This window comes from Populus alba, chromosome 15 (assembly GCF_005239225.2).
Source record: "Populus alba chromosome 15, ASM523922v2, whole genome shotgun sequence".
In the NCBI taxonomy this organism is placed as follows: domain Eukaryota; kingdom Viridiplantae; phylum Streptophyta; class Magnoliopsida; order Malpighiales; family Salicaceae; genus Populus; species Populus alba.
In genome coordinates, this window is record NC_133298.1 from 6016364 (window position 1) to 6041100 (window position 24737).

General features: G+C 36.0%; 3 protein-coding genes across 8 annotated transcripts; 2 read left to right on the plus strand and 1 right to left on the minus strand.

The window, feature by feature from the left end:
• The first annotated feature begins 15004 nt into the window (after positions 1-15004).
• Positions 15005-17378, plus strand: LOC118057142 (calcineurin B-like protein 4). Its single transcript, XM_035069642.2, has 8 exons — positions 15005-15092; positions 15587-15669; positions 15786-15845; positions 15947-16055; positions 16241-16293; positions 16560-16640; positions 16733-16845; positions 16960-17378. The coding sequence occupies exons 1-8, from the start codon at positions 15014-15016 to the stop codon at positions 17021-17023; spliced, it is 642 nt and encodes a 213-aa protein (XP_034925533.1). The 5' UTR covers positions 15005-15013; the 3' UTR covers positions 17024-17378.
• A 1471-nt stretch (positions 17379-18849) lies between these two features.
• LOC118057140 (calcineurin B-like protein 7) lies at positions 18850-23622 on the plus strand. 6 transcript variants are annotated; one of them, XM_073405025.1, is made up of 11 exons: positions 18850-19159; positions 19252-19324; positions 19419-19700; positions 19837-20074; positions 20445-20527; positions 20639-20694; positions 20829-21028; positions 21185-21237; positions 21465-21545; positions 21643-21755; positions 22000-23622. In XM_073405025.1, the coding sequence occupies exons 4-11, from the start codon at positions 19996-19998 to the stop codon at positions 22061-22063; spliced, it is 729 nt and encodes a 242-aa protein (XP_073261126.1). In that variant the 5' UTR covers positions 18850-19159; positions 19252-19324; positions 19419-19700; positions 19837-19995; the 3' UTR covers positions 22064-23622. The 6 variants fall into 6 exon arrangements, with proteins under 6 accessions (XP_073261126.1, XP_073261130.1, XP_073261129.1 ...); XM_073405029.1 differs by lacking the exon at positions 18850-19159 and having other exon boundaries at positions 19166-19324; positions 19837-20078; positions 20635-20694; XM_073405028.1 differs by lacking the exon at positions 18850-19159 and having other exon boundaries at positions 19166-19324; positions 20635-20694.
• LOC118057139 (fasciclin-like arabinogalactan protein 12) lies at positions 22557-23546 on the minus strand. Its single transcript, XM_035069630.2, has one exon. It carries the CDS (start codon positions 23544-23546, stop codon positions 22743-22745), a length of 804 nt encoding a protein of 267 aa, XP_034925521.1. The 3' UTR covers positions 22557-22742.
• Positions 23623-24737: the final 1115 nt, after the last annotated feature.

A 24737-nucleotide genomic window follows, 5' to 3' on the forward strand; every position in this document is an offset into this window, starting at 1 on the left:
TTTTAAAAAAATAAAATTGTATAATAAACAGCCGTTCTTCCATGAAACTTTTGCTTGACAGTACAAAAAATAGGCTTTCAAGTTAGATTGGATGGGGTCAATTACAGGATCTAAAGACTATCCTAATAAGATAATTTTTTATACCACTCAAGAGTAAAAGCTGCCTCCCAGGTTTAATTATGGACATTAAGGTTTCGTTGGGAAGCAACTGGCAATACTCCCTTACCCTAAGCTCCGCGAGGGGGATTCTTAAGCAGACTTGCTGGCATGGCTATGTTCTCAGTGCCAGGGAAATTGTGTTATCTGGGTTTCACCTCCTCCAGGTTTGCGTCAGCTTCTCCAAGCAGATAGCATGGTTTTTTTCCTCTTTTATTGAACCAGCAGAAGAAAAAATCAAGCGTGTGTACTTAACTATCATCGTTCTCCTACACTATTTATGTTCAGGTTTTTTTTATTATTTGAAGACGAGATCATGAGTCTGACTAATTGCAGTAGAAGACTATTTATGGATATTATATGCAAATGGGTGAGAGATGCTCTTGTATTCTGGCTTGTCTGTTTCCTGTACTCATCCACAGTTGCGTTGGAAAAGTATACCTCCTTCCCTCTACCTCTTTCTCCCATTTTGTTGATTTCTTTTTTTATGATTTTAATGTTCTAATATCAAAAATTTATTTATCTATATTTTTAAATTAAAAACACGAGCATTTAACCAAGTATTTCCTTCTGTTTCTGAAGAAGTGCTGTTGGAATCCGGCAAAGAAGAGAGAAGAACAACGACGAGTCCATGACAGGCAGACGAAGCTGTCCTGCTAGCTAATTGGTCTTGGCCTTCACTTTCTAAATACGGGAGGAACAGATAGGAAGAAAGCAGAAATGAGCTGTTCTCTTGACAGACAGAGAAAACTGAAATCAAACCTCCTCTCAAGAACTAGCTACGGTCTTTAAATACAAACAAAATGCTATGCTTTTTGCACCAAATTCTCTGCAGAGAAAACCCTCCCATCGAAGATTTATCTCCCCCAAATTCCTTTCTTTCACATTTGATTACTCGTGAAGCTTTTTTGATGGGGTTTGTGCCAGCAAAAGGCTCCATGAGGTCGATCCAAAACTTCATGGTGATGCTGCTCATTGTTGTCATGGCTTTCATGGGAAATGCCATGGGCCAAGCCCCTCCAGCAACAAAAAACCAGACACAGTCTGTTGCCATATGTTGTATGAAGCTATTCAAATTTATTGCAATTGGATCATGTTGTGGCGTCGGTGAAGGTGAACCTTAGGTCCCTTATATTCACATCTCTCTCTCTACTGTTGTTACTTGTAATTTTAGAGAAACAATTGATAATTGTTAACAAGTGTGGTGTAAGAAGACATTGTTTTATTATTTTGGGTGTTTAAGGGATTGTTTACGTAATAGTGGTTGGTTTTTTTTTTTAAAGTGTTTTTTATTTTAAATATATTAAAATAATATATTTTTTTATTTTTTTAAAATTATTTTTGATATTGATACATTAAAATTAAAAAAAAATTATAAAATATTATTTAAAAAGCATTTTCAAACAGCACCAAAGTAAAACACCAATTAACCCTACAGTAATGTTCAAGTTCCTGGAATTTTTTTAATTATTTTGCCAATTACTTCCTACAATATTATAATTAAATTTTAATCAGATTGATCATATTTAGATGGGTGCAAACATAGAAAGAAAATAAAACAAGTATGCATGGCATGTGGAGAAATGATATATATTTTTTAAAATGACATTGTTTTAAATTGAAACTAGTGTTTTTTAAACTCAGCTCGATAATCAATCTAGTCCGAGGCTCGGATCCTGGATTTTAACCGGATCACTTGGATCAATTTTGATTTTTTTATAAATCAAAATGACACCATTTTAGTAAAATAAAAATTAATAAGTTGCAACCAAGTTTTTTGCCGAGTCCTATCGGGTCAACCATCAGGTTAGCCGGGTTTTGAACTTTCTTTATTTTTTTACAAACTTGGCATGGTTCAGTCTCAGATCGACCTGTCGGACCGGTTTTAAAAACTATGATAGAAACAACAACTTATTAATAAGCATAGGTCAAATTTCACGAGTGTGTAACCCTTTTAAATTATCAATTTTGCCACGATAATCCTTAATGAGAAGAAAAAAGGTAAATTTTGAGGAATAACTCAAAAATAGAATATGAGAATTCTTCTAAATCTTGGAGAAAGAAAGGACCCGCAAAAGGTGACATTTTTATAGGAAGAGGTCGCATCACCCCTTTGCCACCATGTTCAGTGACAACCTCGCTAAGCAAGGTCTTCATTATCCCAAAAAGGAGGCATTTGCATGCATAATTAAGCACTGCATGCTTCCATCTTCATGCAGGTGTCATCACCCATTTGCCAACTTGTTCATAAACCAGTTAAACAAAGCCTCTACTGCAGATTTTACGTAGCTTTAGAGGCATATTTATGCAATTAATGACGAAGAAAAAACCCCAATCAGCCAAAAATCTGGCATATATCTAGAAATTGACACAAATGGTACGGGCAAGTAATACAGATGCTAACATGATCTTGCCGAAGCAAACATAATTTAGTAATTTGTTTGAATTTCTCCCCAGATGATGGTTTCGATGCGTATGCATGTTCTTGGCTTAACTAGCTTGATGGAATTAACTAATATATATATATATATATATATATATATATATATATATATATATATATATATATATATGGTGATTATTTTTTTTATATAACAAATTAATTACAAGTAGGGAATGAGCAGTAGGCACCGGCTGCTTTCGTTGCTGTAAACAACGACCGAAGTTATTGTTTACAGGCTGCACGCGCTGTATAGAGATAACTCACGATATTATCTAATAATTATATTCTTTGACAAATTAATCTACATATGATGAAGATGCTTAGGGTTGCCTTTTTCTATTGTTGTTGTCGTCGTCTTTAAATCAATTATTATTATTATTATTGTCTTTTGATTTGTTCTTAGAAGTCGTTCTTTGGAAATTTAAATAATGTAATAAACATATTGTCGTATGTACAGTCCATTTATTAGTTTTGTTTGATTTTAAAATTCTTGTCCTCGTCATTTAATTAAGAGGGTTTGAATTTTGATCTCTCTCTTAATTTCCTAACTTCACGTCTTGGGACTATCATTTGCGTGTGTGTCTATATATATTGACGAGATAACATGTCTAAGTTGTCGCCGCGGGCTTATAAAATAAATACACTTGATAGTATTATAATTATGAACCAGCACTAGATAAGTAATAAAAACTAAAGGTATAATTAAACAAATATTTCATGACAGAGAAAAAAAATTGTGTTGGTGATAAAAAACTTAGAGACTGAACAAAATAATTTGTAGCAATTTACAATGTTTTATAAGGAAAAAATACAATGTTTTCGCCATATGATTTAGTTTTTTGTTAATAAAAAAGCAAAAAAATATAAAAACTAAATTCTTTATCAATTTAATATTAAAAAAAACCAACAAAGATAATTTTGAAAGAAAAAAAACTCATGAAAAAAAACATTGCAGCAATTGACTGGCAAAGAAAACTGAAATCAAACCTCCTCTCAAGAACTAGCTACGGTCTTTAAATACAAACAAAATGCTATGCTTTTTGCACCAAATTCTCTGCAGAGAAAACCCTCCCATCGAAGATTTATCTCCCCCGAATTCCTTTCTTTCACATTTGATAACTCGTGAAGCTTTTTTGATGGGTTTTGTGCCAGCAAAAGGCTCCATGAGGTCGATTCAAAACTTCATGGTGATGCTGCTCATTGTTGTCATGGCTTTCATAGGAAATGCCATGGGCCAAGCCCCTCCAGCAACGAAAAACCAGACACAGTCTGTTGCCATATGTTGTATGAAGCTATTAAAATTTATTGCAATTGGATCATGTTGTGGCGTCGGTGAAGGTGAACCTTAGGTTCCTTATATTCACATCTCTCTCTCTCTCTCTCTCTCTCTCTCTCTCTCTCTCTCTCTCTCTCTCTCTCTCTCTCTCTCTCTCTAGTGTTGTTACTTATAATTTTAGAGAAACAATTGATAATTGTTAAGAAGTGTGGTGTAAGAAGATATTGTTTCATTATTTTGGGTGTTTAAGGGAATGTTTATATAATAGTGGTTGGTTTTTTTTTTTTAAAATGTGCTTTTTATTTAAAAATATATTAAAATAATATTTTTTTTTTATTTTTTAAAAATTATTTTTAATATTAATAAATTAAAATCAAAACAATTTAAAAATTAAAAAAAATTAAATTTTTATGAAACGGTATTTAAAAAGCATTTTCAAACAGCACCAAAGTAAAACACCAATTAACCCTACATTAATGTTCAAGTTCCTGGATTTTTTTAATTATTTGGCCAATTACTTCCTACAATATTATATCTTTTCTAATTGAATTTTAAACAGAATGATCATATTTAGATTGGTGCAAACATAGAAAGAAAATAAAACATTAGTATGTGGAGAAATGACTTTTTTTTAAAAATGACATTGTTTCAAAAATTGAAACCAGTGTTTTTAAACTCAGCCCGATAATCAACCTTGTTCAAGACCTGGATCTTGAGTTTTGACCGGGTTACTTGAGTTAATTCTGATTTTTTTATAAATCAAAATGACATTATTTTAGTGGGGGGAAAAGTCAACAAGTTATAATCAGGTTTTTTACCTAGTCCTGTCGGGTCAACTCGCCGGGTTTTGAACTTTCCTTATATTTTTATAAACCAAACACAATTCTAGCCCCGAGTCGGCTGGATCTTGAGTCAACCTGCAAGCGGGGTCGGGTTTAAAAACTATGATTAAAACAACAATTTATTGATAAACATAGGTCAAATTTCACGAGTGTGGAACCCTTCTAGACCACCAATTTTGCCATGGCTATCCTCAACAAGGAAAAAAGGTAAATTTTGAGGAGGAACTCAAAAATAGATTATAAAAATTCTACTGAATCTTGGAGAAAGAAAGGACTCCAAAAAAAACGACTTATCTATAGGAAGAGGTCGCATAACCCATTTGCCACCATGTTCATTGACCACCATGCTAAACAAGGTCTCCATTCTTCCAATAAGGAGCCATTTGCATGCATAATTAAGCACTGCATGCTTCCATCTTCATGCAGGTGTCATCACCCATTTGCCAACTTGTTCATAAACCAGTTAAACAAAGCCTTTACTGCAGATTTTACGTAGCTTTAGAGGCATCTTTATGCAATTAATGACGAAGAAAAAACCCCAATCAGCCAAAAATCTGGCATATATCTAGAAATTGACACAAATGGTACGGGCAAGTGATACAGATATTTTTTGTTTTGGATTCGAGGAATCTCATTTTCCGAAAAGCATATTTTGTGGGTCCAGGTAAATGAGTAAAACCCCGGTTGTCTCAAGCTCTTACAAGAGGTGCACGTCCTGACTCAAACTCAAGACCTGCTGTGCAGATCTCAAACCCTTTACTACCACTCTACACCCATTTGGGACATAATCTTGCCGAAGCAAACATAATTTAGTAATTTGTTTGAATTTCTCCCCAGATGATGGTAGCCAACGCTCAAGAGGACAGCTAACAAAACCTGCAAAAAAACAGCTCGATGCGTATGCATGTTCTTGGCTTAACTAGCTCGATTGAATTAACTAATATATATATATATATATATGGTGATTATTGTTTTTATATAAAAAATTAATTACAAGTAGGGAATGAGCAGGAGGCACCGGCTGCTGTCGTTGCTGTAAACAACGACCGAAGTTAATTGTTTACAGGCTGCACGCCCCGTATGGAGATAACTCACGATATTATCGATCTAATTATATTCTTTGACAAATTAATATCCATATGATGAAGATGCTTAGGGTTGCCCTTTTCTATTGTTGTCGTCGTCGTCATTAAATCAATTATTATTATTATTGTTGTCTTTTGATTTGTTCTTAGAAGTCGGTCTTTGGAAATTTAAATAATGTAATAAACAATTTTCGTATGTACAGTCCATTTATTAGTTTTGTTTGATTTTAAAATTCTTGTCCTAGTCATTTAATTAAGAGGGTTTGAAATTTGATCTCTCTCTTAATTTCCTAACTTCACGTCTTGAGACTATCATTTGCGTGTGTGTGTCTGTATATATTGATGGGAGGACTGTTAACATTCGTAGCTGATGACTCAGCATTTCTGTTTTCTATTTTCTGTTAGTTTGTTAGCCAACAGTTTCCTAGTCTGTTATTCGGTTATTCTGTTATAACCATCACTTGCTGCATGGCTATATATAGTCATGAGAATAATAATAAACGTAAGACTTTTGGCTTCTGAAAACTGTAGTTCACATTTGGTATCAGAGCCTTTACTGCCTTCTCTCTTTAAACATCTTATAGCAGCAGCTAAGATGACAAGCGATGACAGTTTTGTTCAACCAGCAATTCCTCGCTTCATAGGACACTACGATCACTGGAGCATGCTGATGGAAAACTTCCTCCGATCCAAGGAATACTGGCAGGTAGTCGAGACCGGGGTTTCTGCTGCAGCAGATGATACCAACCTCTCAGAAGAACAACAAAAAATGATAGCAGATCAAAGATTGAAAGATTTGCGAGCAAAGAATTATCTTTTTCAAGCTATCGATCGTTCAATTCTTGAGACTATCCTGGATAAAAGAACTTCAAAGGGAATCTGGGATTCTATGAAGAAAAAGTTCCAAGGAAATGCAAGAGTAAAACGTGCACAGCTACAGGCTCTGCGCAAGGATTTTGAAATCCTTCACATGAAGGACGGTGAGACCGTCTCTGATTACTTTTCCCACACCCTCACTATCACTAACAAACTGAGGTTTCTTGGTGAAACATTGAATGATGTTACTGTCATTGAAAAGATCCTGCGATCCATGACTTCAAAATTTGATTACGTAGTCTGCTCCATTGAGGAATCCAAAGATTTGGACACCATGTCCATTGATGAATTGCAAAGCAGTCTGTTGGTTCATGAGCAGCGCATGCACGGTCATGTTGTGGAAGAGCAAGCACTGAAGATTACTCATAACAGTAACATCAGCACATTTGCTCGTAGCAGCAACACCTTTCGTGGAAGGGGACGTGGTCGTGGGAGGCAAGGCTTTGACAAATCCCTTGTTGAATGTTTCTACTGCCATGATCTTGGCCATTTCAAGCATGAATGCCCAAAGAAGAGCAAAGAACGAGATTCACAAGCTTATTATGTTGAAACCAATGAACCATTATTATTAATGGCTTATGTTGACAATACAGAGAAAATGGAGTATAAGGATTTCTGCTCAGAATCTGAATTCCTTGAAGTGGATGAATGCAGAGAACCTGAGTCTATTGGAATAGATGAATGCACAATGGAGTTACTTCTAATGGCGCACATTGAGAAGGCACCTGATGAGACAGCATGGTTCCTGGATTCAGGATGCAGCAATCACATGTCTGGACACAAGGACTTCTTTGCAGAATTGGATGAGAGTTTTCGCAAAACAGTTAAGCTAGGGGACAACTCCAGCATTGATGTAATGGGAAAGGGCCGTATCCATCTGCAAGTGAACAACATTCCACAAGTGATCTCAGAGGTATTCTATATTCCTGACTTGAAAAACAACCTGCTGAGCATTGGCCAATTGCAGGAAAAAGGCTTGGCCATTCTGTTTCGATACAATAAGTGCAAAGTGTATCACCCTGAGAGAGGACTCATCATCGAAACAGCCATGACTATTAACAGAATGTTTGTTCTTCTAGCAAAGATCCAACTTCATGATCAGAACTGCTTTCTGACTCCAGAACAGAACTTGGATTATCTTTGGCACTATCGGTATGGTCATTTGAGTTTTAGTGGCCTGCAAACTCTACAACAAAAGCAGATGGTTCATGGATTGCCACAGCTGAGATGTTCTACACTAACATGTGAGGACTGTGTACTGGGCAAACAACACAGAAACTCATTTCCACGAGAAAGCATGTGGCGAGCATCTCAGCCTCTTCAACTACTCCATGCAGATATATGTGGACCAATTTCTCCTATCTCCAACAGTCACCAACGATATCTTCTAACCTTTATTGATGACTGTAGCAGGAAACTTTGGGTGTTCTTCTTGACAGAGAAGTCAGCTGCCTTCAAACACTTCCAGCTGTTCAAGATAAAGATTGAAAAGGAAGTTGGCATCAGCATCAGGGGATTACGTACTGACAGGGGTGGGGAATTCACATCAAACGAATTCTCTGAGTTCTGCACAACCAATGGCATCCATCGCCAACTCACTGCAGCCTTCACTCCTCAGCAAAATGGCGTGGCAGAGAGGAAGAATCGCACAATTATGAACATGGTTCGCAGCTTGCTCACTAGTAGGCAGGTTCCCAAAACATTTTGGCCGGAGGCTGTAAACTGGGCAGTGCATGTTCTTAACCGAAGCCCCACATTTGCAGTGCGTAACAAGACACCAGAGGAGGCATGGAGTGGCACAAAACCATCTGTTGCACATTTTCGAGTATTTGGGTGTGTCTCTTATGCTCATATACCAGACAACAAACGAACAAAGTTGGATAGTAAAAGCTTAAAATGTGTTCTGCTGGGAGTGAGCAAGGAATCCAAGGCTTACCGCCTGTATGACCCTCTTTCTCACAAGATAATTATCAGTCGTGATGTTATCTTTAAAGAGGAGGATAGCTGGCCCTGGAGTGAAGATCATGCAGCAGCAATTCAGGCATCTCTTGAATGGGGGGACGAAGATATAAACACTGACAGTGGCCAGAATGAAGCTGTAAACAACAATGATATCCCTGCTAAGAATTGTCATGCCAAGGATAATGCAAGTGGATTTGCTAATGGTGATTATCATGTTGGCAGTACAAGTGGATCCACTAATATTGATCATCATGGTGACGGTCCAGAAGGAGATTTAGAGCAGCATCAAACAATCAATGCACATACAAATGCTGAGATTGACAATGTTCCCAGTCCTGCTATGAGACGTTCACGACAGCCACCATCATGGTTACAGAACTATGACAGTGGGGAAGGTTTGTCTGATGAAGATCATCAAGGTGATTTTGCTCTATTTGTTGATGCAGATCCTTTATCTTATGAAGATGCAGCTCGTAGCAATAAATGGAGATGTGCCAATGGAGACTGAAATTGCTGCTATCAAGAAAAACAACACATGGGATCTCACCGATCTTCCTCATGGCGCAACAATTGTTGGAGTAAAATGGATATATAAAACTAAGCTAAATGAACATGGAGAAGTCGATAAATATAAAGCTCGTCTCGTTGCCAAAGGATACACGCAACGACATGGCATCGATTACACAGAGGTATTTGCTCCTGTGGCTCGTATGGACACGATACGACTAATACTTGCTCTAGCTGCTCAAAGGGGTGGTCCTTGTTCCAGTTAGATGTCAAGTCTGCTTTCCTTCATGGTGAGTTGAATGAGGAGGTGTATGTTGAACAACCCCCTGGTTATGTAGTTAAAGGAGAAGAGAACAAAGTGTATCGCCTACGAAGAGCATTGTATGGGCTGAAACAAGCTCCAAGAGCATGGTACAGCCGCATTGAAGCCTATTTTCTGAAGGAAGGATTTGAGAAGTGTCCCTATGAACACACTTTGTTCATCAAGAAAGCATCAAACGGTACCTCCTTACTGCTTGTATGTCTGTATGTAGATGACCTCATCTTTACCGGAAATGATGAAACATTGTTCATCTCTTTCAAATGTTCCATGATGAAGGAATTTGATATGACGGATCTGGGCAGAATGCGGTATTTTCTTGGTTTAGAAATATTGCAACGAGCTGATGGTATTTTCATTTGTCAAAGGAAATATGCTCAGGAGGTGTTGGAACGATTTAATATGGCTGGGTGCAATGCTGTATCTAATCCTATAGTTCCAGGATTCAAGCTAGCTACAGATTCTGGGGGCATGACAATCAACAGCACTCAGTACATGCAAATGATAGGTAGTTTGATGTATTTAACATCCACTAGACCTGACATTATGTTTGTTGTAAATCTGCTCAGTCGATATCTAGCACATCCTACAGAAATCCATCTTCAAGCAGTCAAGAGAGTACTTCGTTATATCAAGGGGACTCTCGCATATGGCATCCTTTATAAATCAAGTGGCAATGCAGAACTACTTGCCTACACCGACAGTGATTACGCAGGAGATTTGGAGGACAGAAAAAGCACATCAGGTTTTCTATTTGTACTAAGTTCTGGAGTTGTATCTTGGTCATCAAAGAAACAACCTGTTGTCACACTCTCCACCACTGAAGCCGAGTTCATTGCTGCTGCCTCTTGTGCTTGTCAGGCTGTGTGGTTGAGAAGAATGTTGGAAAAACTCAATCATACCTCAGCTGGAACTACGATAGTATACTGTGATAATAGTTCTACTATTAAACTCTCCAAAAATCCAGTCATGCATGGTAGAAGCAAGCATATTGATGTTCGCTTCCACTTTCTTCGTGACTTAACTCGTGATAAAGTGATAACTCTGCTGCACTGTCGCTCTCAAGACCAATTAGCTGATATCATGACCAAACCACTGCCACGAATTGTTTTTGAGAGGCTGCGCATGTTGATGGGGGTCTGTGAAGATCCAGAAGTAAACTGAAATTGATATCTTCAGTTTAAGGGAAGGAATGTTAACATTCGTAGCTGATGACTCAGCATTTCTGTTTTCTATTTTCTGTTAGTTTGTTAGCCAACAGTTTCCTAGTCTGTTATTCGGTTATTCTGTTATAACCATCACTTGCTGCATGGCTATATATAGTCATGAGAATAATAATAAACGTAAGACTTTTGGCTTCTGAAAACTGTAGTTCACATGTCATTAAATTGCCAAAAGATACTAATTTTGTTTACTTATAAATTGATTCAAAAATACTTTTTATCATTTAAAAAACTAGAGTTTTTAAATTTAGTTAAAAAGATCGACGACTTAAAATAAGGCTCAAGGAATTGATTAAAAGAGTTGATTTAAATCAACTCTAATTAAAACATCGACGACTTGAAACAAGGTTTGAGAAATTAATTAAATAATTTGATTTACATTAGCTCAAATTGACTTTAATTCTTTTTAATTAAAACAATATTGTTATATATATATATATATATATATATATATATGCATGCATAATTAATCATGCTTATGAACTTAGTTATCATTGATATTGTTAAAGAATAAGCTGAGGCTTAATTTTATTAGTTGAAGATAAGATCTTGAGTGGAATCCATATCCTTTGTTTGCCTAGTTTCTACTAAAGTATTCCAAGTTCATTTATAATATGCTTTGGTCATGGTCAGCTGTCTCAAAATTAATGTCGTTTGTATGTAGCATAAATACCTTAGTAATTTAGTACAAAGGTCAACGATTGATTTTGGATCGTGTATTCCTCTACCAAAATTAAGAAATCCCTCTCCTATTTTCAATTATTATAGTTGAAAAATATTGCTGAGGATATCATACAAAATTTGGATTCTTAGTAGTTCTAGGATATGCATAAAGCATTACAATTAGTAAAAATATTAAAGACATAGATCAATCAGTCAAAAATTAAAACAATTTAAAAAAAGAAATAACAAAATCATAAACATCTAGTTATACATGGTTTTACACCTAGTCAATTCGTGAAATAACGTCTAGTTACTGTTTTAAAGAGATAGTTGGAATAAAAAAATATGTTTTATATATTTTTATTTTAAAATAATAAAAATTTATTTTAAGTTGTTATGATTATAGGATATTAATGTATGGTTAATTTTAATTATTTGAATGACAATCAAAAAAATAGGGATTAAATATGAAATGTGAAAAATAAAGATTAAATTGAAAGAGAATTTTCAATTTTATTGATTATTTAAAATAAAAAATAATAATAAAAAGAACATGAAGTAAATCTGAAAGAAAAAAATTAAATGGCTACTTTAAAAAGAAAGACTTTAAAACCTAGAAGAAAAGAGGGAAAAAAAATAATTATCAACGCAAAACTTGATATATTTTAGCCACATACACCATCCATCAATGAAAAAGACACCGTGAGGATTAAGACGTTGTCATGAAAATTAGAGCTTGATCATCAGATGACATTGCAGTTGTCATGAAAATTAGAGCTTGATCATCAGATGACATTGCACATATCATTTAAAAAGCATGGATTGTAGCAATTTATATTTTAAAATTAAATAATATTATATATATATATATTAAAATATTAAATTACCCCATGTTAGACTCAAATAATAATAATAATAATAATAATAATAATAATAAAACAAATCCATAAAGAAAAGACAAAAAAAAATTCCTCATTGATCCAAGTTTAAGGCAATTTAATGTTAGGAGTATTTTGATAATTTTATTATGCTTTTAAAATAGAGAAGGAAATAAAGCCCCCGCTGCTGGTGCATTATTTTTTGCCTCAAAAGATACATCAGTCCTTTTGCCATGCAGACATCAACAAAAAGATGATTATACCCCGCTGCCAAGACCAATTATGATTCATTGATAAGGACAAAATCATAATTTTACAATCCAGTCCACAGTTCCAATATAAAGCTACAGTAAAATAACCACAGCAAAACATTTACCCTTCTGGTTTCTTTCGATATGATAGTGACAAAAACTTATGTGTGAGCTCTGCAAATTGTTGGAAAGCACGGAATTTGTATTTCCCTTATTTTAAAGATGCAATGCATGTAAAATGGGGACCTGAAAGTGAACGTTGAAAACAAAATAGTAATTAATAGAATGATAGAGACTAGAAATCTCGTATAAAGAGAGCGGGAAGCTGAGAAAAAGCTAAAGCCACAAGAACCACAAGATCCTGGATATTTTACATTGTTCCTATAAAGAAAACTGACAACTGAAAAGCACAGATCAAAGTGCTGTCTCTCATACTTTCCAACGTTGCACAAAAGACACTCACAAAGGTTAGTACTATTCTCTCTTTCATTACAGAACTTCTTCTGTTGGATATGGTTTGTCTTGGCTGCATGGCTTGTACGCAGTTGATGGAATTTCGGCTGGTTGGTTCTCCGCTTTGCTGTCAGCGTTTTCTTTTTTCTTCTGCTTGTCAAGGGAGAGAAGGGAAGAGGATTTTTCTGTGTGTTAATGCAGTTCTTTTGGTTGTTTCTTTTAGAGTCGGTGTTTCTTGACCATTCCTACGCTTTCTCAGCAACCAAGCAGGAATAGTAGGTTATGGGTTTGTAAGTTTTGAATAATGGAAAGAATTTATCATTGTCATTTTTGGTTTTTTCAGTGAGTATCCAGAAATCTTCATTCCTTTCTTTTGAGAAAATTGACTATATATATTTATTGTCATAACCTGACTTTTAAATTCAGCACTAAGAAGTTTTCTTAGAGCTATATACTTAGAGATGAATCACATTTTGACCAGATCCATTACTTCCTCGGTTTGGTTGCTGAGAAAACTAAGGAAAATTACTCTGGATCCCTGGAAATGATTAGATCGTTTCCAACCAGGTCATGTGGCTGTTCTAGGCCTGTGGTCCCAGATAATGAAGACATTATTTTTTTTCTTAAATAAGCATGTGATGTATTGGTTTTCTTACTCTGAATGTTTTCCTGCGTTGTTTATGGAAAACAATAGAAAATTAGAGTATTTTATCCCTTACCTAAGATACGTTCACCCCTAGGTAGTGCTTGAACTATAAGTTTACTGATCACATAAAAGGTAAAGGTTGGATTTGAAATTTTAGAATTCATTTCTAACGGTATCAATCATGAATTTTTAGTTGGTGGCGTCTTTTTCCCTCCTGTAGAAAGATTTTTTAGCTGCGAAAATCAGAGCTGTCGAGCCAAGTTGGGAGATGATTGGAATGGAATTTGGGTAGCATAGTTAGGCTTAGTGAAACTCCTCTCCCTCATAAAATATAGGGGTGGAGGGAAAGGGTGGTTTAATAGTTTATTTATTTGTTTTGTTTATTGTTGTTTAATCTACAACTTGATAGTTCCCTTCCAAATCATCTATAATTTTTTAATAAGGAAAGGTCATACATGCTTAAGTAGGCTTTGCTGGTATCAAGTACTATAATATTTGCAAAATTCATTGTGGTGTTGGATGGTTCTGAATTTTCTTCCATGCTTCATATTAATTTATGTTCTTGAGTATCAGAGACAGCTTTCAATGTGTCCAATGGGCATTCGAGACTGTCGGTATGTCAGAAGTCTAGTTTAAATGGCAGCCGCTTGCTTGGCTTCACTGGTGGCCTGACTGTGAGGTTGGAGAATATGTAGGTGGTGTTTGGTAGACCTATCAAACACATTCTCATAGTATTATGCTGATGCTTCTCATAGGATAATGAGTTTTTCCTCTTTTCTTACTGAAGAGATAGCTGCTATGACAGTTATAACCATTCTTGTCCTGAACTTCGATAATTTGTGTATCAACTGACCTATGAAATCAACCCGTTGAATCTCGAACTGCTTAACAGAACCTTGCTTATCTTTGAAGCCCGATGTCAGTGTGTACGAATTATTAGCTGACCTCTTGGATATGGTTGAGCAACTTTCATGTCTTCAATATTAAACTTTAGCACATATATATCTGCAACCAAAATAACTGATGCATTTGCATGTTGACTAAATAGTACGGTTCTGCTTTAAATATAATGTTAGCTTGTGCCTATACTTGCAAAAAATGCTTGGTTTATTGGATGATTAGAGTCTATTCCCTTTATCAGCTGCTGTCATAGTAATATTTTTTCTTGGAAATAGTGGATTAGTTTAAATTTCGATGGGAAATTATAACTGATCATGACTAGATTTCTGTCTTCGTTTTGTGTTCTTGGTCTCAGTGGTTGAAATTTGACCATTTATCTTTGCGAGTTTGTAAAAGGCAGCACATAATCAAGTTCAGTCATTAATTCAATCTATAACTTTGCGAATTACTAGGTGGTGTTTTCAAGTAGTAGAATTGGCATGAGCCTGCTGATTGCCAAGAATTCTTATTGGTGACTGGTGCTAGTTGTCTTCATGGGTTGCTACCATTCAAAGAGAACCAAAAAAACACCGGGGTACGAGGAGCCAACAGTTCTTGCTGCTGAAACACCCTGTGAGTATGCATTGTCAGAAGGATCATTGCTGCAAATTCCTGGGTGTAAATTTCCCCCCTTACCTCCTAGCTATTCTTCAATATGTTCCAGCTATTTTTCGATAAGTGTTGTTTCTAGTCATATCTTAGGACATCTTAGTAGGTAATCGCTATCGTGCGGATTAAACTAGTTCTCAGACATGAAGTTCAGTTTGTTGGAGTGTAGTACATGGAATGGTTTGTGTATCCAACCTTCGGTGTGGTTGGTCACTAAAACAAAAGACAATTTTATTGGCACTGAAAGGCATAAGAAGCATGGAAGTCATGTTGTCAGGGAAAAGGAAAGAAAGAAAAACAATGATGCTGTTCCTAATCACTAGTTTGAGTTTCAGCTAGCTACTGCTCGCCCATTTTGTTGTATTTCCTGCTAAAAAAGTTATTTGGTATCAAGCTCAAAAACAGCTGTTAACTATGTGAGACTGTCTGATGAAATATGAAATAATTTTGTATTGCAGTTACTGTTAGCGAAGTAGAGGCCTTGTATGAACTGTTTAAGAAACTAAGCAGTTCAGTCATTGATGATGGGCTTATTCACAAGGTATGGGTATTCGTTTGAAGTGGTTTATGGATTATTTTGATCTAAGTATGTTTACAATTAGGACTTAATTAATTTGTGCTGATATCACTAAAATGGCTCTTTCTTCTCCTCATCAGGAAGAACTTCAGCTTGCACTGTTCAGGAACAAAAACAAGAGGAACCTTTTTGCAGACAGGGTTTGTAGTGCAACCTTTTTCCTCTAATATAGCAATAGTTGACTGATTCCATGGCATTTTCCCTTTTTCCTAAGTTGCATCGCCTTGCCATACTTCTGCAGATTTTTGATTTATTTGATGTCAAGCGCAATGGAGTAATTGAGTTTGGAGAATTTGTTCGATCTTTGGGTGTCTTTCATCCATATGCACCAGTTGAAGACAAGATCCATTGTACGGCTAATGTTTCTCTAGGATAAAATACAAGTAGGATTGAGTTCTCACACACACACACACATGTTTTCTTTTGCATGTCAATTGGGACTTCTATACACCATAAAAACTGGAAGTTAGTCACTTAACCATTTTTTGCAACATGCTCCTGAATAAATTACTAATGAGAGGAGAACTTTCTGCAGTTGCTTTCAGATTATATGATTTACGGCAAACTGGTTTCATTGAACGAGACGAGGCGAGTACTGCAATTCTTTTCTATACCATTTCTCTCTTACATACCATATAATGATGCATGCTGATGCTTGTGGACATGTTTTAGGTTTATTGTTTTGTTCTTTCTGTTAAAAACTCCACATTACTAATCCAGAAGTGGCTATAGTCTGACAATATATACCATCAGAGAATTAAGAGGAATGTAATGAAAAATAAAAATAATGATCCAGCAGTATATATCTGTTTCCGAATGTAAATTCTGACTCATAATTTTAAGTTATTCAACAGTTGAAGGAGATGGTAATGGCACTTCTGCATGAATCGGATCTACTGCTGTCCGATGACTTTGTTGAAACAATTGTGGACAAGGTACAATTTTATTTTATTTTCTGTGTCAAACTTCCTTGTTCATGCTTATTCGGTTCGTTATTCTAATTTTTGTCTTTTGAGCTTTTCCACAGACATTTCGCGATGCAGATTTGAAAGGTGATGGAAAAATCGATCCTGACGAGTGGAAGGAATTCGTGTCGAAGAACCCTTCTCTTATAAAGAACATGACTCTACCTCATTTAAAGTGAGTGCGTAGCAAGTTCACTCAGTTTGTGAATTGTGCACAACCTGGTTACTCAGTCTAGAATGTAGCTCCGAATTCAAGTTATTAACTCTAGGCACTCCTTTTTTTCTCCAGGGATATAACTTTGGCTTTTCCCAGCTTCGTGTCAAAAACTGAAGTTGAAGATTCAGAAATATAGCAGAAAGTTATGAATCATGTCATTTCTAGCAATGGTGATCCGTGCATTTTAAACCAGCTCTATTTTGGAGATGTTGGAATTTGCATGGGTGTCGATACAAGAGCTACACAGACTTCAGGTTAATCACAACCTCCTCGGTGCAGCCAAGATCTGGTCTACAGCTTAGTTCAGGTCACGTTTTGCGTATGTAAATGGCATTACAGCATCAGAAATTTTGCAAAGTGTTTAGAAAATGTATATAGTTTCTGGGGTGGTACTTGGAAGAAGTCTGTTAAATGTATGCTAGTGATAAATATTTCTCTTTGAAGCAACACTTGACCTGTTCTATATATGCTAGTGATAAAAGTTTCAAGCATGTTCAATTGCTTACAGATTATTGTATGATAAGAAATGAATTCTGTCGAAAATGGTTGAATAATCTACTGTTGAATGGCCATAGATTTTTGAAATCTGTTTGTGTTCAAATATTTCTGTAATTGCTTCAAGTTTACAATGGAATACAACATTCATCATAGAAGAGATGGAGATTACATAAAAAAATCTATCGGTACCCACGTAATAGCATCACAGAGGCCATTTCATAGAATCACATACTTTATATATAATCTGAATACGTAAATTGAAGCAATCCACTCAGAGATTACAGGAGAACTCCATAATTTAGATTGGAAAGTACAGATCAAACAAGGGTTTAACCATGCAAGTAGAAACCATCAAGGGAACCTTCCTTATTTAGGTTCAAGTCCTTGACTTCGAGTCAAGCAATGGCCGATCAGGATATATAACTTGAAGACGGGTTATGAGAACCTTTGAAACGTTAACCAACAGGTGTGCATAGTGGATTCTGGTTGTAAGTTTCAGGATGCGAGCCTTGTTGCTTGCCAATCCATCATCACTTTCCTTGAGATAGTCTCTACTAGTCATGGCAGCTGACATTGACGGGAACACAACACACGAACAAGAAAAGGGAAGAAAAGGGATTTCACATAAGAACTCTAATTCGCACTTTATTATTGAATAATTATCTCAGGAATTTATCTCTTAAGAGGTTTGCAACTCTTTAAAATCCAAAATGAAACACAACATAAAATCAAAATTAAATTGAAACAAAAAGAAGAAGAAAAATAACAAAACTTAATCATTTAGCATTTTCCAAGCCTAATTTGAGGGTTATCTAGAACTAGACCAGATACAGCAACCAAGTCTCCTATAAAACTAGGTATATAGAATTATCTAATAAAATTGGAGCCATGTTCAACAATCAAATAAAAAATTATTAGTTTTTAGTTGTTCGTCTAGCATGAATAGATATTTTTAGAACTCAACTCTATCTTGCCAGTTCATAAATAAATCTACTAAGTTTTCTACACAATCTACTAGTAAAGATTCATACTTGACTAATCAAAACTATCAAACTCTTTAGACTCGTCTACATCACTCGATCAAGAAACTGACTTAGAAAAAGACTTGCTTAACTTGTGGGCCATTGGATCAAGTATGTCATCAAAAACCTAGCAAAGTCTATCAAGTTTTGTCATGTAAATATCTTTATTAATTCAACTAAGAAGCCTGTTCAAATTTGGTTTCAAAATCTACATTTTCTAGGTCATCACATGAGACGGGCGAATAGGATTTAACAGCTAATGGCATACTGAGAAAAATACTCTGTTAAATGGCAGATATTATTTTATATAATGGATGGTTACGTAACATTTTGGAGCCAATTGTACATGTATGATAACTCTCCCGGCGAATCATCACTTGATGAAATTTGATGTCATTTTCAAAATCGATTTCAAGACAGAAGGAGATTTTCTAAATCATGTCAACTCTGGTTCCCGGTGAAGTTTCACGTCTCTTTATCCAATGAAGAAAATATAATTTCAATGTTTTCATTATCTAAGACAAGGAGTGATGACTTGTAAATTTAGCTAAAACTAGATTTTATATACAATTCATCTAGTTAAATTTGAGTAATCTATCAGATTAACCTATAAGTCAATCAATCCAGTTAAATTATTTTAATTTTTTTAAATTTTTGATACCACATCATTTCAAATTGATAAAGATGAATTTGAGTTGACTATATATCCTCACCCTTATCCAGCATATCCCATAACTTGAACCAAATTACGGGTTGAGTCCGATTTTTCTTTATCTGTTTTGTGAGAAGTCGTTGTTGGTAATTATCTTTATTGTGGCTGGCTTATAGTTCTGCTCCCTTTCAGATCCATCTCTAAGCTTTTTGTACTTTACAAAGGGATGGTCATGTCAGCTTATGTAGGCTTTGTTTGGTCTTAGGTACCATATAATACTTGTGAAATTCTTTGTAGTGTTCGAAAGTTTTGAAAATTCAAACATATCTTTATATTAATTTATGCTCTTGAGGATGCAGAAATATAGACGCAAGCTTTCAAAAAGATTACAAATTGGACGTGTGGCTAAAAGAGAGGACGTTTTGGACAAATGTCAACTGGCTGTGACATGGAAGAAAATGGTTGCTGAAAATTCATCATACCTGACCGGAGGAGTCTTGCCATAGACAAGTAAAGGCCTGCTTTGTGGGTTTTCTTTGTGCTGATGACACTGCCTTCTTGATCTTACCACTTAAGTTGAGCTCTTACATCCTTAAACGAAGAGGGAAATCCATAAGATTCCAAGAACCGGGCAATTCAAGGTGAGAATCTTTGCTTTAAGCTTGATCTCCGTGCTTTCAGCTGTGGTGGATCAGTAGGTTTGATATTTTTTTTTTTTTTGGTTGTTCCTGATCATGACCTGATATGTCTTTGTTTTGTGGATTTGATCTTTCTCAGCAGGTTAAAGGCTGCAGATACTCAAGCTTAGCAATTATTCCAATCTAGCGTATTTCTTTGGGAATTGCCAGGCGGGATTTTTTTCAGTAGAAACCACCATTGGCATGCCTGCTAATTTCCAAAAAGTTTTATGACTGGATCGTGCTGGTTGTCTTGATCATGGGCTGCTGCCAGTCAAAGAGAACAAAAACGACAGCGTGGTGTAAAAAGCTGACAGTTCTTGCTTCTGGAACACCCTGTGAGTATGCATTATCAACAAGCCTACTTCCTAGCTATGCTTCAATGGATATTCCACTAATTTCTAGACAACTGTTGCTTTTTGTCTTACTACATGGATGGGTAGAGAGTGCCTTGATTGGTTCCTGTATGTTAACCTTTGTTGACAATATTGAAAGAATAAGAAGCATGCGTATGATGTTGTTAGGGAAAAGGGGAGAAGGAAAAACAATTCTGTTCCTAATTATTAGTTTTAAGTTTCTGCTAGAAACAGCTTGCTCAGAGTTAGTTGCTTGCCCTGCTAAAATTACCATTTCGTATCGTGAAAATCATCACATGAACCTCGTCCACTGGACAAGAAACTGTTAACTGTTGATTTTCGTTTATTGCAGTTACTGTAAGCGAAGTAGAGGCCTTACATCAACTTTTTAAGAAATTAAGTAGTTCAGTCATTGGCGATGGATTTATTAGCAAGGTATGGATATTAGGTGCCATTTTGAAATGGTGTGTGTATGTTAATTTAAGCATGTATACAACCATGGCTTGGTGATATCATTGTAATGTCTGCTTGCTTCTTGTCAGGAAGATCTTCAGTTTGCGCTATTCAGAAACAACAATAAGAAGAATCTGTTTGCAAACAGGGTATGTATGCCAACAATTTCTATGATATTGGGATAGTTTGCTTTTAGCTTTATGTAGGTGCTGAAGAAGCATAGATTTTGGTGCATCTTTCAAGCCTTTTATGTCTCCTCTCAGAGGATTTTGATAATTTACAGTGCCAGAGATTCTTCCTCATATGGTCATGGTACGGCCGCCTGGTGCTATGGCCTTCTTTCTAAGTTGCATCTGCTTCTGGTACTTCTGCAGATGTTTGATTTGTTTGATGTCAAGTGCGATGGAGTCATTGAGTTTGGAGAATTCGTTCAATCTTTGGGTGTCTTCCATCCAAATTCTCCAGTTGAAGAAAAAATCTACTGTAAGGTTAATATTTCCCTCGACTATAATGCATGTAGGTGTACCTGCACCCACCCACCCTCACACACACAAACATCCAGTTTCTTCTGCATGTCAATTTGGTTTTTGTTAGTCAGGTGATGAATAAATTACTAATCAGGGAAGAATGTTACTGCAGTTGCTTTCAGATTATATGATCTAAGGCAAACTGGTTTCATTGAACAGGAGGAGGTGTGTTCCATTTCTTTCCCATAAATACCATATAGTATATTTCCTATAAGATGCTGAGAACTTAAATGTTTAAAGTTTTTTCCCCCATAATCCTACATTCACGAACTCCAGAAGAATTATAATATCAGAGAATGAGTAGAATGTTTTGAAAAATGAAAATGATTATTTTAGCAGTGAGTGCGTTTTCAAATTTATATTCTGCCTCATAATTTTGGATTATTTGATAGCTGAAGGAGATGGTAGTGGCCCTTCTTCAGGAATCGGATCTGGAACTGTCAGATGATGTCGTCCAGACAATTGTTGATAAGGTTCCAATTGGTTTGGCCTTGTCGAATCTGTTAATTCTTGCTTATGTGATTGAAACATTCTGATGTCTCTTTTTTTTTTCTAATGGTTTCCTCAAAGACATTCAGTGATGCTGATTCAAAAGGCGATGGAAAAATTGATCCAGAAGAGTGGAAGGAATTTGTGTTGAAGAATCCTTCTATTATCAAGAACATGACTCTACCTTTCTTAAAGTGAGTAGCAAGTTCCAAAATCAGTTTGTAAATTGTGCAAAGGAACCCTGCATCTGAATTTGTTACTTGAAAAATATTATTCTTGACAGTGCCCCAAAATTCGTTGAGTTTAAGTTTTTTTTTTTTTTTTTCCTTGAGCTTGGTTTCAAATCATGAGTTCATATAATATGCATGGCTTTATGTTTTCTAGGATAACATTGATTACTATAATTGACTTCCAACATGACCATTTTGTTTCTTCCAGGGATGTAACTATGGCCTTTCCCAGCTTCGTGCTAATTTCTGAAGTGGGAGAATCAGAAATGTAGCAGAAAAGTATCAATTATATAATTTCTAGCATGGGGCGCTTTTGAATAATCAGAGCTCAACTAAAAAGATGTTGGGATCTGCAAGAATGCCGATAGCAGGGCTAGAAACTCTTGATTTTACAACCCTCTGAAATGCAACCATGATTTGATCAAGGTGCAACTTATTAGCCATTTTAAGCCTCTTGGTTTTGTTCTTTAATTCAGAGTCAATACAGCGTAGCTTGCTTCATGTTTTGCACAAGTATATTGCATTTTAGCAGCAGAAATTCAGTGGTGGTATGTTTTGAAAATGTATGTGGTAGTATTTAAGCAGGTACTTTGAAGAGTTTTTGTATTTACTCCTGTTTTTCTTTAAAGAGGTAGGTAGCATGCTCCATCTGTTTCCAAATCAATATATGATTGAAAAATTAAGGCGCATCAACATGTTTTTTTGGCTGATATCCATTAAAATTCCACATAGAGATCAAAGCAGGAAAAGAAAGAGAAGGAAAGATCAATGAACAATAAAAATACTGAATTAAATGCAAAGTTATTCACAAAACGAGTAAAATTGAGTGGATATGACAATTTTTCAAAGCATTTAAACTGCTGAACATCACCGTTCATTGTAACCAGCAAAATCATGAACCACTGGTGAAGAAATGACCACACTCCAAGATACCTTGCCAAAACTCGATGGTCACAAAGGAAGAGCAGCAGCAACTAAGCCAACTCCAAACATGAGCAGAGTATTATGCACCATGCATATTACTGAACCAGAAGTATCTTCAGGAACCATAGGACTCTCCGCACCATCATCCTTTTTAGGCTTTGGTGGTGCTGGTGCAGGAGCAAGAGGTTTAGGGGCAAAAATATCTAAAGGAAGTAGCACCTTGTCAACCTGATAAATGGCAAGCTGGCTATCTGTGTATACAATTGCCGATACACTTGTATTGGTAAGTCCTGTAGTTACATTCACCATACTTTCTGTAGTTATCACATTAAGTGCGAAACGACTACCAGATCCTGCTAGTGTTGTTATAGGATTGCTGACAGTTTGAAAATTGGCAGTTGTCAGAATTCTTGGTATTATATGAAATTGTACCAACTCGATCTTCTGATGATCCGTCAGGGAGTTAAGAACACCAGATTTGATAATGGCTGAAAAGGCGCCATCAGTTGGGGCAAAGAGGGTGACCCCATCTCTTGAGTCATTGAGCTGGGAGAATAATTGGATGTCCTCTTGAGTGGATTTTATAAGGCGGGTGAAGAAGGCAAAGTGACCAGCCTTCTGGAGGATTTTAATGACATTGACAGGGCCTTTTGAAACTTGTACAGGAACCATAACAGGTGGCGAGGCTTGAGCAGACGTTGCAGCTGGTGGTGGTGCAGTGGCTGCAGCAGGTGCTTTTGCTGGTGCTGCACTTGGTGGCTGGGATAGTGTTTGGGTGCAGTGGAGGAAGAGAAGGACAAGAGAAAATGAGAAGGAAATTAGTTGCTTCATCTTGTGTGGGTTTTTTAGGGTTTTGTTGACCTTGGAGCTATGAAAAGCAATGCAAATGCAACTATGCAAGTGCTGCTAGTTCAAGTGTTTGATGTCTCAAAGAGGGGATAGAGAGGGTTTTTATTGTGGTTTTCAGATAATGAGATTAGGTGCAATGTCTAATTTTAGCTGCACAAACTTAGCAGCTGCTTCAGCAACCAATTTGGTTGAAAAGTAGGAGAGGAGATTCAATTTGATGTGTGTAAAGATACAGATGATTGCTGTAATTAGGTTTGTCTCAATCAAACAGGAAGGATAGCTTTGTCAATCAGCCTTCTATGTGATGTTTTACCAAACATGTCATGTTTTCCAGGGAAAAGAGAACGAAAGGAAAACAATTTTGCTGTTGCAAAGGTGATGGAAAATTTGAGATAAGCATATAGGGGATTAATGTGAAAGAAAAAATCACCAGAAACACAGATTTAATTAAGGGTACATTCAAGACTGATCTTATCCTATGACAATCCCAGCTCTAGCAGGGTGTCTGTTAACATTTTACTTTGTGCCCATACTGCTTGAGTTTTGCTGAAGAAACTGTAACTTTGTTGCTTCTGTTCTTGGTCTTAGGACTCTTACCACTTGTGTTGAACTCTTACATACTTTTAACAAGGGAACACACACATGAACACAAACGTTGAGTCAAGCTAAGATTCCAAAACCTGCCAATTCTAGTTGAGATTAATAACTTTAAGCTTAGTTTCAGTGCTTGCAGCTTTAGTGGATCAGTTAATTTGAAAATGTTCTGCAGTAAGTATTCCTGAAAATGACTAAATTCATCTCTTCGTTCTCTTCTTGGTCTTTGAATTTGATCTTTATCAGCAGGTTAAAGGCTGCAGACACTCATCCTCGGTTGTTATTTCAATGTAAAATGTTCTTGTCAAAGAATCATCCCAACCCAAAAGCTCAAGCTTTTAGGTAAGATTCGAGGATATGATTTATATTATTCTCTAACACATCCCCTTAAATGAAAGCTCTTTGAGCTTGAAACTTGCATAGACCCACATTACCTTGTGCTTAATTTTTATCAAATAAATGGGGGTGGTAAGATTCAAACTCGTGATCGCTTGGTCATCAAGACTCTGATACCATGTTAAAGAATCATCTCAATCCAAAAGTTTAAGCTTTTTGATGAGGTTTCAGGATATAATTTAT